A 14,596-nucleotide genomic window follows, 5' to 3' on the forward strand; every position below is an offset into this window, starting at 1 on the left:
CTATAGTATCACCTTCTGGTTCCTTTATTTGGTTCTTTACCAGTTTTATGACATCTTCACCGCTATCAGGATGTTTAACTTTGGGGACTGACTCATTTCAGCATTTTTCAACACCAAAAGCAGCATGACACCCCTTTCTCCATTTACCACTTAGCAAATAGGGAATTGCTCAAGTTGTTTTACTCCCACTCAGGCAGAGCATCCTGCTACAGAAAGGGAACTGGGGTGTCCCTCTCTCCATCCAAGGGATAACAGCAGGGGTGCTATCTGTCTGTCCAGGGAGATCTGTATGTCTGGGGACACAAAGGGAAAGGCAGGGGAGCTCCCTCCTTTCTATCCCTCCCACACCAGGCTGGTACAGCCTTCAAATGCTGCAGTGGCAGAGAAAGAAAGAAAAGGAGGCGAGGTGGTAACCCTGGGCAGAAGGGGACTCGATTTAGTCAAGGGCCTGCAGCCCTGTGGCTCAGCTGCTCCCCACAGAGGCCTTCTCAGAAGGAATGCTCTCGCCTCTGCTGCGTGCAAGGCAGTCCAGGCAGAGCCAGGAGCCAAGCAAGAAGCAGGTCTTGCCTGCTGTCACATCTGGGCAAGTAGATAAGGAGGCAGATCCTGCTCCCTTTAGCAAAACTCCACAAGAGTCAGCCACCACTGGGACTCGTCCACTCCCTGCATCCGTAACCCTCCAGCCCAGCCCAAGAAGAAAAAATGGGGGCAGAAAGGATTTCCTCTTTTGGCTTGGCCTGGTGGAAAGAAGATACCGAAGATGAACAAGAGTAGACAGCTAGACAGATTTATTAAGAATTGAAGTGATTTATCCCCTTAAATGTGCTCCACTGCCTGCCCCCGGCGCCAGCAGGGAGGGGGGCCATGGTAGCAGACCAGGACCTGCTTCTTGGGCTCAGATTGTCACCATCCAGGGAGCCGGGTCTCCCCTGGGGATTGTATCTGCCACAGGCCCTCCTGGGGCAGAGCCAGTCAGTATGTGCAGTGTCACCCCAGGACAACTACAGCATCCATGTGCCTGAGTGCACCAGTCCAACATCCTCACACACACATTCACCCACACCCTTTTTCTCCCTGCAGGACAGGTCCCCACCTTACCCAGCCCAATGACTGCAGCAGAGAGGTCTCCTGTGCCCCTGGACAAGGTACCAGCTGCAGTTTGGGATGGCTGGGGAACCAGCAGGCTATCAGAGCCCTGAGCGATGGGGAAGGGGAGGCACAGGCTCCAGCAGCCACTCCTTAACCCACCCCCCTCTGAGGAGACATCCCCGCACCTCTGATCCCCCCATGTGCTCAGCATCAGTGGCTGGAAGCCCCCTGAGGTCAAGGGCATGTAGTGGAGGTAGGGAAGGAAAACAGCAATGTGAGTACTAGCACAGAGCGGGAGGGGAGGGTCCCTGCCTGCCATCTGCGGCCCCCCCAGCCCGCGGTGCGCCCGCTGCTCTGCCCAGTGCCACGAGGCTCAAGGGTGGGTGGGGCCCTGGGGGAGCTGGGCGGGTGCCAGTGCCTGGCCAGCCCGGCGCTCCAGGGCCAGCTGCATGCTCCAGATGCTGAGGGGCCGCATGTAGGCCAGCGAGCGGTACACCTTCTTCTCCCGATAGGCCTCCGGCGTCTGGAAAGCCATGCCCAGCCGTTCCCAAACCGTCCGGTAGCAGCCCTCCGCCGTGCGGAAGCCTTCCTCCACCATGCCCTGCAGGAGAGGAGACAGGACCATCAGCACATCCACAGAGCACACGGAGCACATGCTGGGAAGTGCGGCAGCAGCATCCCCGCTCACCTCCTGGATCATGGTGGCAGCCAGGGAGTAGACCACGCCAATCCAAACCTCATCGGACTGGACGCTGGAGGTGTCGGGCATGCCGTCGGGTCTCATGCCGTTCACTGCTCCCATGGTGCCGCCCGCGAAGCTCATCACGTTCTTCTCAAAGATGGTCTTGAGCGCGCTGAGAACATGACTCTTGGGGAAAACCTGGCCGGACAGAGATGGGCTCGGTGCTCATGTGGACCCCTCAGGCTGGGTCTGGAGCAGGATTAAATTTTCCATGAGGAAAAGGGCAACACTGTTCGCTGGGTCAATAGCAATGAATTCCCACCTCAGGAAAATAACAGGAGGACATGAAAAGTCTCTTTCCCCGAAAAGAGCAAAAAGCTCCCAGAGGAGAGCAGAGAGATGCTGAACCACATTCCACCTTCCTCCTGAGGAGGCTGACAGCTCATCCAACTAGTCCATCTCCAAAAACAGCTTCTCAACCACAGTCACTGGCCAAGCCCCTTTCCCATCTCTTGGGGGTTTGCTTTGGGGGCCTGGCCAACCACACCATCCTCATTTGGTTTATGTTCATCACTTGCAAGAGAAGCAAGAGCCAGGAGGCTCATCAGCACAGCCCAGGGATGTGCCAGACACTTCTTGCCAGTCTGGTGACACTAGAGCCAGGAGAAGCAGAGGCTGGGATGACACCAGGCAGGACCTTGCTGGGAAGGCTGGGCAGTCCAACCAGACAGCTTTGGCAGACTCAAAGCAAAAGCAGCAAATTCCTTCTCTCTGTGCTCAAGCCCAGCAGCCCTGCAGACATTTTTACCCAGTGTGGCTCTGGAGATAAGCCATGGGGATGCTGTAGGAATCAGTAAAGGGCTGATGTGCCCTTCTCTGGCAGAAGCTCTTGGGGCACACTTTCTTCAGGACTGGATCACAGGCTGCTCTTACATCACGTTTCTGACTCGTTCACTGCTGCCTTGTGCATGCAGCAAGGCCACATTAATGAGGTTACTGACAGGAGTGATGCCAGCGAGCCAACAGATCAAAATACATGGAAAAAAATCACGGAATGTCATAGTAAACAGAGAGGAATTCACCAGTCCCACCTCCAGTGAGCTCAGAGCTCACCAGAAAGCAGGGAGAAGTGCCACCTTCAGCAGCAGCAGTCGGAGGCTGGGCAAAGGCAGGCCAGATTCTGGACTGCACCACGTTTACTCTTTCCTCCCAAAAGGATATTACTGCAGGAGGGCTGGGCCAGATCCTGCCTGGAGCTCCAGGCACAGTCCCAACCCCACACTAGGTTAAACACAGGAGGGAATGACCAGGTAAAGTCACCTGAAGCTCCCCTCTGATTTACCAACAGACAGTGAAGTGGTTTGTCACCCTCTCACAGACAAAGCCACTCCTCCCTTCACTCAGCAGAGGCACTTGCCTGCCCATCTCCACGAGAAAGCTTTGCTCTGACAACTGCCCAAGGGGCATAAATAACCCAGTGGTTCTCCACTGCCCCCCTCTCTTCCAGGTATTGCAGCACCAGCAGCTGCTCCGGACCATCCCACCAGACACGAGGAGTCTGCAGCCAGTTCTTCTCTTGCAACTGAAGAGCAACAGACTCTAGGGCTTGGAATAAGCCATAGTTCCCTCTGATACTAATTTTGGACTTTTTAGGGCAGCAAATAACTTGGAAAGTTTCCTACACTTTTTTCTACCGTTTTTAAACAAATAGCACCTTGTCCAGAGCAAACTTCATTGGGGCCAAAGATAACTGCAGTTATACATCCCTGCTGCATGGCCTCTCTGTGAGAAGGTTTTGGTTTAAGATGGATTCCACTGGATCCATCCAACAGCCTCCACTGGGGTGTGCACATTGGGAGAGCAGGCAGGTGCCCCCACACCAGCCCTAATGTGTACCCCGCAGCATGCACCAGCCCTGCTGCTGTTTCCCTCCTGCCACAGGTCCCATCTCACCCCAACCTTACACCAAGCAGCCCCTTCTCTTACCTCAAACTCCCCTTGGTCCAGACCACAAGCTCCGAGAAACCACTGCCCAGCACACTGGTCTGACATGATACTGCTGGAGGTGTGACTTCCACTGCTATCATAGTTGTAGTATTTTCCTGGAAAAGGCAGGAGATAGTTTTAAATCAATAGATTAGGATACTGCTTCATGTGAGCTGTCCCTACACACCACCCTGTGTGGCAGGAGCACAGCTGCTTTTTCCACAAGACTCTTCTTCCTTTCCCACACCTGTTCCCTCCTAGACACCTGCTCCTTCCCCTCCACTCCTTTCCTTTCCCCCATCTTGGAGGGACAGTATCACCCCTTTCTTCCCCCATTCCCCACAAGGCTTCATGATCCAAGGAGGAGCCACCCCCTCCCAAGGGACACATGGCCAGCTGAGCATGGTTCCCCACTGCTGAGCACCCACCATTCCAGAGCCTCCTCTCAAACGCCTCCTTGCCCTTGTTCAGGATGTCCAGGTATTTCTGCCGGACCTCAGTATCCCCGAGCACCTCTGCCATCTTGCACATCATGCAGACGGCAGCCAGCCACAGCCCGCCACAGTAGGCACTGCCGGAGCCAAAGGAGAGAAGCATCAGGAATGTGGGACACCTCAAGGGTTCCACGACAAGTGGGATACAAGGGCCCAGCTCTGAGCTGTGTCCCCACCCCACAGTCCCCATCTCCAGCCCCACCTGCCTCTCTGTCTCACCTGGCTCCATGCACCACCCATGCGTCGTACGTCTGGTCAGCAAAGCCACCGTTTTCAATAAGCCCATCGTTATCCGTGTCAAACTTCAGCTCCGACTCCATCACAGCCTGTGGGAGAGGCAGGAGATGGTCACGCAGCCCTCACATCCTGGAAGCTCCTCTCACTCTGCTTGGGAGCATCCATCCTCTCAGGACGTTGCTTGGCTCCTGAGGGAAAGGGTGATGCCCCACGGGTCCGACCTCCCAGTACCTGGCATACTGGCCACATGTCCTGCAGGTACAGGCAGTCATGTGTCAGGTAGTAGTCACGGTACACCTGCAGCACAAACTTCAGGTTGAGGTCCTTCCAGTCAGCAGTGTCGTGTATCAGGTAGGCGTTGACACGCTGCCATGGCTCATCATCTAAACCAGGACAGACCAGATGCAGCAGGGCAGCAAGCAACAAACACCCCTGCTCCTACACAGGAGCAAGGACTCAAGGGTGCTGTGATCAAGCAGCACTGGAAGAATGTGTTGTACCCAGTGCCATCTCATCTAGTGAGAACAGCCTTCCTGCTACTTCCCTCCGTCTCCCTTGTACAAGCTCCATGCAGCACGGTCTTCATCACCACCCCACACCATCCAGCTTTCCACTCCCAGAAAATACAGAATGACAGAATCATTAAAGTTGGAAAAGACCTCTCAGCACTGCTAAGTTCACCACTGAACTACCTCCTTAAGTGCCTCATCTACACTTTTTTTAGACACTCCAGGAATGGTAATAGCACAACCTCCCAGGCAGCCTGTTCCAACACTTGACAACAACAAACAGTGTATCTCATGCAGCATACCCATTTCCCACAGCTTGGCACCCTCTCTGCTCCCCCACAGGTCCAACAGATCCCTCACCTGGGTCCCCAATGTCATGTGGCACCACGTTCTTCATCTTCACCTGGGCTGTCTGACCACACATCAGGTACTGCCGGAGCTGGACATCCTCATTCACCACAGTGACAGCTGCAGAGGACACAGAGGAAGACACATTAGAAGGGCAGCAGAAGCTGCAGAAGAAAGGTCCAAGCATAGGCACAGGCAGGGCCACCAGTACATCAGGCTGCCCTCAGCGGCTCCAAGATCACAGCCCTCTGTAAAGGGTTGAGGGGACACCAGGCTGCTCCCCATACCCCCCTCAGCAGGGGACATACAGCTGTCATCACCTCCCTAGGGCTGGGTTGGGAAGGGACCATAGTGGGTCAGCCCTTCCAGAGCCCAGCAATGAGCCGTGCTCCACCCCTGCTTGGGGCACTACCGAGCAGCCACCAAGCCCAGCCAGAGCAACCGGGTCTGCAAACAGCTCTGTGTGTCTGCTCTGCAAGGGGCAAGGACAGAGATGGGAAGACCAGGGGCTCCCCCCAGGGCAGGCAGAGACAGCTGTGCACCCCCAGCGTGGCAAGAAGGCACCCTCAGTGCCGGGCACAGAGATGCTCAGGCAGCAACATTCCAGGGCTGCATGTCCTGGGCACAGCAGAGCAGCTGATGGGGGATGCTGGATCCATGGCACACATCTCTACAGCAGCTGCTGTCGCAAATCCTCCGTCTCTTCCTGAGGTGAAGCCCTGAGCACACACCAAGGCAGGGCCTCTGGGGACACTCACCAATGTCATACTGCAGGCTGATCTGCAGCTTGGGCCACAGCATGACGAGAGCGAAGGAGGCGTAGAAATGGACATCATAGGTGTTGTACATCCGGTACTCCTGGCCTGGCAGGACAGGGCAGATGGTGAGGGATGGGGAAGGGAGAAGGGGGGCAGGTCCTCCCTCCACATGGCCCAGGACAAGGGGATCTTTCCCAGCACAGGCAGGGGCTTCCATTCAAAGTGCATTTTATTCTCTACATAAGGGTCTGGAGAATATTTCCTGCCATATCCTACAGGGCTGCAAGGGGTTTACCTAGGAATAGCACTGCTCCCTACACACTGGAGTGTGAAAAACATCCCCATGGCAGGTTAAAAGCGCATGGCTACAGTAATGGGAGGGGATGAATTAGGAGAATCCCTCGCATCCCTGTGAGTTACCTTCCAAATAAGCAAACCTTCCGTACTCCCGCAGAACAGGGAGGAGGTGGGACAGCCCAGCCCCCGCCGGACCCTGCAGGTCCTCAGCACAGCAATCCGGAGGCACCTCCACCCAGATGGTTCCCCCATCCGTCATGAAGTAGAGCTCATTGAAGAGGGCCGACTTGTACCAGGAAGGCAGCTGGCTGCGGGGAAGAGGGAAGCCTGCCCTCAGTGGCTGAGGTGGTGATGCTGCTATGACAGCCAACTCCAGGAGGCCACTGGGAAAGTGCCCTCATCTGCCCTACCTGTTCTCCAGGATGGGATTCTGCCACGCTTCGATCTTCCTCTCCCACTCCTCATAGTGTGTCAGGGCGTAATGGGACAGGGCAGGAGCAGCATCACCTTCGCTGCCAAAAAACCGTGTGTACCGCCTGCCAAGCAAGGGTTTGGTGAGCACCCCACGGGCTCCACCTGGGAAACCCACATGGACACCACAGAGAGACACTGAACTACACCGAACAGCAGAACTCAACTGCTACTGCAGGGGCATTGGGGAGCAGGGGCTGGACACAGGGTCCCCTCCCTGAGCTGGCAGGACCACAGCCACAGGGAGCGTGTGGCGAAAGGTCCCCACATTGTACAGAAATCAGGAAAGAGGGAAAAGGGGGCTTTGAGGGGCTTAAGCCTAACACCACTGGAGACAACCCACCTACCTGAGGTGCAGCTTTTCCTTGGAGCCAAAGTGAACACGGGGCATGTCCCAAGCCAGGGCCAACTCTAGTGTCTTGTGCCCACGGGCAGGCACCCGGCAGCTGGCACACACTGCTGCTGCTGTCACCTCCCCCTTCTCTGTTGGGCTGCTTTTACCTGCCAGGAAAAATTAAGATATTCTTAAGCAATCAAGGAAGACCAAAGAGAGGGTAACTGAAGTTCACACACACCTTGAGGGAGATGAGACTGTATGGGCACACCAAAGCCCCCATACAACCTTGAAGGTACAGCCCCAGGGCTTTAAGGGATGATGCTGCCATAGGAAAAAAATACCTTCCATGGGAGGAGTGGCTAAAAGGATTCAGTCATCCAAGAACAAGAACAAATCAGGCAGGAAAAGCCACGAGGCATGAATGGAAGCTACAGAGTATCCCATGACTCTGTATCTGCGCTGCACTCAGAGACACTGTGACTTTCTAGGGACAGTCATTGTTTCCAGCTTTTTGCAGGGTGTTTGAGCCATGCTGGTATTTAAGAAAAGCCCTGAGGTGGCTGGATAATTACATGCTGGTTCTGACATGTGTACAAAGTAAACTCATTAGAGCAACATAAGCACAGATCCTGACTATGATAATGTCTGGCAGGCATGAAGGAAAACCACATCCCAATAGCCTGGGGAGCTCTGAGTGCATCTAGGCAGGAAGCTTATTTTTCTGGAAAAAATTACGTATTAAACACTTCATTTACATAATCTAAGCCTCAAGAAATCTTGCAAAGACCCAGAGGCAGCATCACTAGTTTGTCAGCACCATCCTTGTTTAAAAACTGACAGACATTGGGGAAATGGTCACCTTTTATGGCAATAGGAGGTGACCAGCAAAGGCTGGAGACGTCACCCTACTTCAAGGCTCCTCCCAAAAGAGTGAGCAGAGACCTGAGGATGGATGCAGAATCATCAAAGGAATAGCAGAGACCTTCAGAGAACTGGTACAGTAGACAGAGGACAGGAAGCAATGGCAGCACTAAACCCCCAGCACTGTTAAACGCTGGCTGGAACAATTCTGATGGAATACAACTCGTTCATCTGGCAACTGGAACTGAGGGAAGGTGGCTGGCAGCACACTGGCTCCCTAGCAGAAATCTAATTCAGTGTGCAACTAATGAGATACTGGCACGTGTAACCAATACCGAAGAACAGTCCCAAACTGGTATGAACATTTTTTGGAGAACCACAGAAGGGATGAGCAACAGGAAGTCTGGATACAGCCTAAAGTTGAGTACAAGCCTAAGCATCCTGGACAGCTTTTTACCAACCAAGGAAGCTGGAGGGAGGGAACTCTGCCCTGGCTTGGGTGCCCAGAACCAGTGTGGCCACCCTTTCCCCCTGCTCCCTCTCCCCCCATCCCACATAGGATGGACAGACTCACCGGTGGGTGAATCCAGCCTGCCATCCTGCAGGAGGTCCTGCCACACCTCTCTACCCAATCCTGTGGGATTGAATGCCGTGACATGGGTGACTCCTGTGCCAGCCTGGGAAAGGGAAGAGCATCATCAGGGGCTGCTACTTTGGAGGAGAAAATTAATGCTCTCCACTCCCCAACACCACCACCAGGACATGACACTCACTTCCCATGTGCTGCCCAGCAACTCTAACCCCAAACTTGTAGCCCCACAAGCTTCACCCTCAGCTGCTCTCCTGATACCCCCAAAGAGGGTGCCCTCAGGGAAGTCATTTTCCCACTCTTGGGATCAGGGAAGCACTGAGAACCGGTGCCAACCCCAAACCCATTGCACATCCATCCTTTACCAGCTGCTGCAAGCAGCTCCCCCACATCCAGCAGGGCTGCACAACCTCCCCAGCAGCAGCCATAGCACCAGGGCCAGCCCTTTACCTTCTCCCGGGCAGAGATGGCCAAGGTGAAGGGGTTCACAGCCGGGAAGTGGTGCAGAAGGACTCCAGCAACCCGCTCGCCATCCTTCTGGAAGGTGAAGGGCTCATTCCAGTGCCCGCCACTCCTGTCCTCCTTCGCTCCTGTGCCATTCTGCAGGCTGAACATGATGGACACTTCCACGTCCTCATCCCTCCCGTTCTCCACCTCCCAGATGAACACTCCCACTGGCAGGCTGGAGTCCTGGCAGAGACACAGAATGCTGTCTACAGGGCTGCTGCTCCACAGGCAGCTGCCCCACCATCATTTCCCCCACTGATGGGGACACCATGCAGGAAGCAGAAGGAGCAACAGCACCAGGAATAACAACTCGGTCTTGTTGCCAAGCTGAGGAGCAGCAGCAGAAGCAGAGGAATTTGGGAGGCAGGCAAGGCAAAATTCGGAAAAGAAGCCCTGGGCTAGCAAACACCACAACGGGCAGCAGAGAGATGGAAAGCGGCTTTTAAGGCTCAGCCGGGTGTCTCATCACTCATCTGCTCGGCAGGTTGATACAGGCTCACGTGCTGCGCTGGGGTAAGAGGAAGGTCAGACATGTCAGCAGTGCAGCTCCCACCCTCGCCTGGGGCTGGTAGCCAGCAGGGGCAGTGCAGCAGCTGAGCCATCCCTCGATGCAATGCCGAGCTCCCGCATGGCTGCGGGGGTTCCCCGCCCGGGACCATTGCTGAGTGTAGGCACGGGGAAATGTTGGGAAAGCCCGGCTAAGGAGGAGCTCTGCCCTCGGGAATGCCATCACCTCCTTACCTTATAGTCATGGGGGATGACGGGAGAGAGCTGTCGACAAGTGAGCACCACGTTCTGCCCCGGCAGCTCGTAGACCAGCCAGGCACGGGGGTACAGGGCATGGTAAAAGGCATAGTGGCCACAGTAGCCCCAGTTCCAGCCCTGCAGGGTGCTGGGCCTCTCCACGGACAAGACCTGCTGGTAAATCGTCTGCCCCTTGCACCGCAGGCACACCGTGAACTGTGGAGGAGAGGAGCCAGGGATGAGATGAGCATGGCATGATGTCCCAAGTGCCCAGGCTGCTGCAGTGACACTCACTCCCCTCGCAGACCCTACCTGATTGGCGATAACTGTTTCATAGTGGTAAAGGCCAGGGTTCAGCTGCCAGCGGCAGAACTCTCCCCGCCAGCCACGGGTGATGGTGCCTCCCCCGATCCCGCCGAGCGGACACCCTGGCAAAGACACCAAAAGTTAGCCCTCATTCCTCCCCCTGGTGGGATCTGGCACAAGAACTCTCCCCATGCATCTCTGCAGCGGAGGAACACTCAGCATCACCCGCAGCATGAAAGCTCCTTGACTCACTCATTCTGTCTAGCACCCAGATGGCCCCATGTGAACCTCCACCCATCCCAGTGCCCAAAGTGCAGGCTGACCATAGATCTGCTGCAGCGGAACAGCACACAAGAGGTCAATGAAGGCAGATTTCTTCTCTATGCGGGTCTTCTTTAACCACCACCTGAAGTATCTGCAAGGGAAAGAGAAGCATTAAAGAAGACAGGAGCAGGCAACACCATCCCTTCAGTGCTACTGGGCAGGATGAGCACAGGTTGAGCTTTCCCTCCTTGTAGAGATGTACAACAGGAACCTGTGTCCCTGTGCCCATGGCACAAGGGGTGACAGCCTCTATCATCCATCTGGAGCACGCATCGGTCAGCAAGCACAAGCAGGCAGAGTCCAGGCAGCTCAGGACTGACTGTAAGGGCAACTCAGGAGCAGGACTCCCAGCTCATGCAGGACAGGAGGCTTTCCCAGACATCCACAATGCACAAGGACCACCACCACCTCCATGCCTGGTACAGAATGTCCTGCTAAGGAAGGCCTGAAAACAGAGGTACAAGCCCAGAGAAGCCACACACTGCTCCAGGGACACAAGCTTTGCTCTTCTACCTCCATGTCCCCACTGCCATAAACTGCCACATCCCTGTGCCACATCCTCAGGGGCAGATTGCACAGGGCAGCCTTTCCCTGGAAGTGGGGATGGTTGCTGTCTGCAGCCGGCAGGATCCTGGGGACTCGCCTCCAGCCACACACCAGCTGCGCAGACCAGCACTGCCCATCCGATAATTTCTCACCCAAAGGCCTGGGAATCGAGACACCCAAACAAGACACCTGTGGCTGGGTGTGCCAGCACCACTCCAGGCAAGAGGATCAGGGCTGGGCTCCGAGTCAGTGTTTTTAAGTCCTGGCTTTGGCTAATAAACTGCCTCAAGTTAAGCCTTCTGTACAGAGACAATTAGCACACGGAAACCAGCTACCAGACCAGAAGCTGCTGAACCTTGCCCAGCAGTCAGGCAAGACCCAGCCAGCAGCTCCATGGCCCTGGGTGCCAGGAGGGCAGTGGGGACACGGGAACCCCCACGGAGGACAATGTCCCTGAGCTACCTGCAAACACCCACGCCATACAGCCAAGCAGAAAACCACCCCGACCAGGAGCACACAGCCTGTCCTGCCCCTGGTTTCACAGGATGCAGAGCACAGGCAATGGGCAATAATCATCTGGGACATGTACACCCAGGAGAAAACGGGAGAGGTTCTTCCATGACACAACTACTACTACACTTCCCCAGCAGAAACAACCCACACTTGACTTTTTGGCTGCTCACTGGGCATACACCTTTACTCACCAACATCTAAGGTCCCTAGATCCCTCAAAGGGTGAGATTTTCTGGGTTGCAGTCTCACAGGACCTAATTGCAGCCTGCTCTCCACTCCTACAGACCCAGCTTTTGTGTTTGGCTGTCTGTGGATGTTTTGCTCATAGAGGTTCAGGGCATGATGAGAACCAGCCTGTCCTGCATGACTGCCCTGAAGCAGGGCCTGCCACTATCTTCCAGCTACATCTGCTGCAACTGCTCTTCTCCAGCCAGGACAGCCCTGGCCTTACCCCGCCAAGGCGAGGTTTTGACAGTGTTCTCTCTCTCAAGGAAATGATTATTATTCTTTTTCAACCCAGCGCCAGGGAACCAACCCAGCCTCTTCCCCAGCAGGCTTCTGGCAACAGGAAATAAGGTGTCCAGGCAGAGTGGCTGCAGCACAGCCTAGTGGGGCATTCTGACTCCTTGGAAAGGAGATGGATTTCAAGAAGCAGTTTTTCCAGGAGCACACAATAGAAAAAAATTGAGATTTATTTCCACTGCCAGAGTCCTTTTACCATCTCAATAGCAAACTCTTCTCCTGCCAGCTTCTCCCAAAATTGTGCAAGCCAAGTAGAGAAGCCCAGTGGTCGACGCCCAATTGCTGGCTATTAACAGCTCTGCCAGGGCTACAGAATAATCAGGAGAAAGTCTTTGTACTCCATAGCACCAAAAGCCCTGCCAGGGCTGGAGGGCTTTCTTTCCCTTCAAATGGCAGTGGAATTAGAACCCATCTGAACATTACCCAGCTGATCTGGATTCATGCTGTGACCCCTCTCAGGACACAAGCCATCTCTGTGGAAATCTACCTGCACCTCTTCTCCTGCCTCACCAGCCCCAGCTGAGTCCTCTGCACAGCCCTTTCTTTCCAAACATGCATATGCCCCACAGTTACCCCGATGAGCCCTGATTAACAAAAAAATCCTGCCCCAGGGCTGTCAACATCCCCAGGCATGTCACCCGCATCAAGGGCTGGTGCTGCAGAAGAGGGCACCCATCATCATGTTTAATTCAACACAACAGTGTCAACCCAGGATGTGGTGGCTCCTCTGCCAGTCCTGGACCTCCTGAGCCAAAGATGTGCAGTGACTCCAAGGCACTCCCAGTGGCTACAAACACCTGCAGCAGGTGACTTTGCACTTGACGTACCAAGCCAGGCCAAGTTTTGAGAGCATCCCTGGCACAGGGGCTACTCACCATGGGTCACTCAGGAAAGGGCAGGCCAGTCTGCAGAGCTTCACAGATCCCTGCACCATGACACAGAACTGTGCTCCAGGCTCCTCTTGCAGCACCACCACCCAGGTTTCCATGTCATGGAAGATGCTCACGTGTCCACCAATGCCTGGAGCATGCAGCCTCCCATACACCCTCACATCCCTGAATGGGCTGCCCTGTGTCAGCCAATAGTGTTGGCCTTGGGTTTTAACTCAAGCCCACACAGGTATTTCTTGTCGTCCCAGCACTTTGTCTCCTCTGCTCTTGAAGCTGGAATCTCCTTGCAAGGAAGCTCTTGCCCTTGCAAAAAGTATTTTGAAATGACAACCAAATTACCTCCTAAACTTGAACAGAAGAGGCAGCAATTTGAGCTTCTTGCTTTCAAAGACCTTCTCCTAGGTCTGATACAAGCCACTTCCAGACTTCAATAAGTACAAGGCCAGGATTGCTTCTCCTCCCTGCTCACCCCACCAGAACTTCACGCTTTCCCACATGCTCAGCTCATCCCAACCTGACGCGGCGGCTTTTCCAGCAGCCTTTATTTATCTCCAGTGCATGACCGACGCTCTCCTTTCCCTGATGTCCAGATTCGCGCCGGGGTGTCTCAGGTCAGACCAGCATGTCGTGCATCCCGAAGCAATCCAGTATTTGCCCTTTCATGCAGCTTTGCAGGAACCAGCTTGGCAAGCTGCAGCCTCCAAGGACACCAGCAGAAAATGGAGGCAGGAGACATAAATCCAGCACAAGGAAATAAGCGATGCCGTCGCTGGTCCCAGCACTCAGCCTGACGAGTGCACAAACACTGCCAGCGCTCGGAGTCCCGCTTTAAAGGTTAAAACAACACCCTCGCTTTCCACGCGTGTTCTCCATCGTTACTTCCAGCTCACCCCAACGCAAACCGGGAGAGGTGCCCCATTCCCAAACCTGCCACAGCACTGCGTTCCAAACCCCTCCCAGCCGGCCCCAGTCTAACCTCCAGCTGCCAGCACTGGGGACGATGCGGCAGCGATGAGCCCTGGGGGTGGCAGATGGGGGTCCCCATCCCCAAGCAATGCCCCAGTCCTCCCCGCTCCCCCCGTTCTGGCCAGCCCGAGCGCCGGGTGCTGCCCCTTAGCACCAGCGCTCCCAGTGCCGGCGCCAGGAAGGCTGGAGAGTGCCGGCGGCTCCGGGCGGCAGGAGGGCGGCTCCCGCCAGCCCGGGGCCTTCCGTGATCCGCCGAATTCTGCTCTCCGTGCACTGGGACACCGCCGGCACCTCCCCGGGCCGAGCTCCCCGCAGCACCGAGCGGCTCCAGCGCGACGCTGTGTCCCCCCGCGGGACGCCCTCCCTCGTCCCGGTGTGTTCCCGGCCCCCTCCGCTCCCCCCCGTACCGCAAGACGAGGCCGATGTGCCGCAGGACGTCGCGGACCGACACGTCCCCAGCGCCGTAGGGCTGCCGCAGCTCCTCGAAGCTGTGTGCCAAGCAGACGCGCCAGCCGTCCGCCGCCACGCCGCGGCCCCGCGCTGCCCCCTCATAGCGCCGCATCAGCGGCCCCGCCGCCACCGCCGCCTCCGCCATCACCGCCCCCCGGCCCGTGCGCGCC

The 14,596-nt window shown here is 55.8% G+C and overlaps 1 protein-coding gene across 1 annotated transcript; it reads right to left on the reverse strand.

Moving 5' to 3' along the window:
- Window positions 1-771: 771 nt before the first annotated feature.
- GBA2 (glucosylceramidase beta 2) lies at window positions 772-14,555 on the reverse strand. The gene is made up of 17 exons (XM_039567468.1): window positions 14,384-14,555; window positions 10,539-10,630; window positions 10,222-10,337; window positions 9,907-10,125; window positions 9,109-9,348; window positions 8,644-8,746; window positions 7,219-7,372; window positions 6,811-6,936; window positions 6,524-6,708; window positions 6,104-6,208; window positions 5,358-5,465; window positions 4,720-4,871; window positions 4,471-4,577; window positions 4,186-4,328; window positions 3,758-3,873; window positions 1,778-1,969; window positions 772-1,690 (listed from the first exon to the last, which is right to left on the reverse strand). Exons 1-17 carry the CDS (start codon window positions 14,536-14,538, stop codon window positions 1,463-1,465), a joined length of 2,541 nt encoding a protein of 846 aa, XP_039423402.1. The 5' UTR covers window positions 14,539-14,555; the 3' UTR covers window positions 772-1,462.
- Between the last annotated feature and the right edge of the window lie 41 nt (window positions 14,556-14,596).

This window comes from Corvus cornix, chromosome Z (genome assembly GCF_000738735.6).
Source record: "Corvus cornix cornix isolate S_Up_H32 chromosome Z, ASM73873v5, whole genome shotgun sequence".
Lineage (NCBI taxonomy): Eukaryota > Metazoa > Chordata > Aves > Passeriformes > Corvidae > Corvus > Corvus cornix.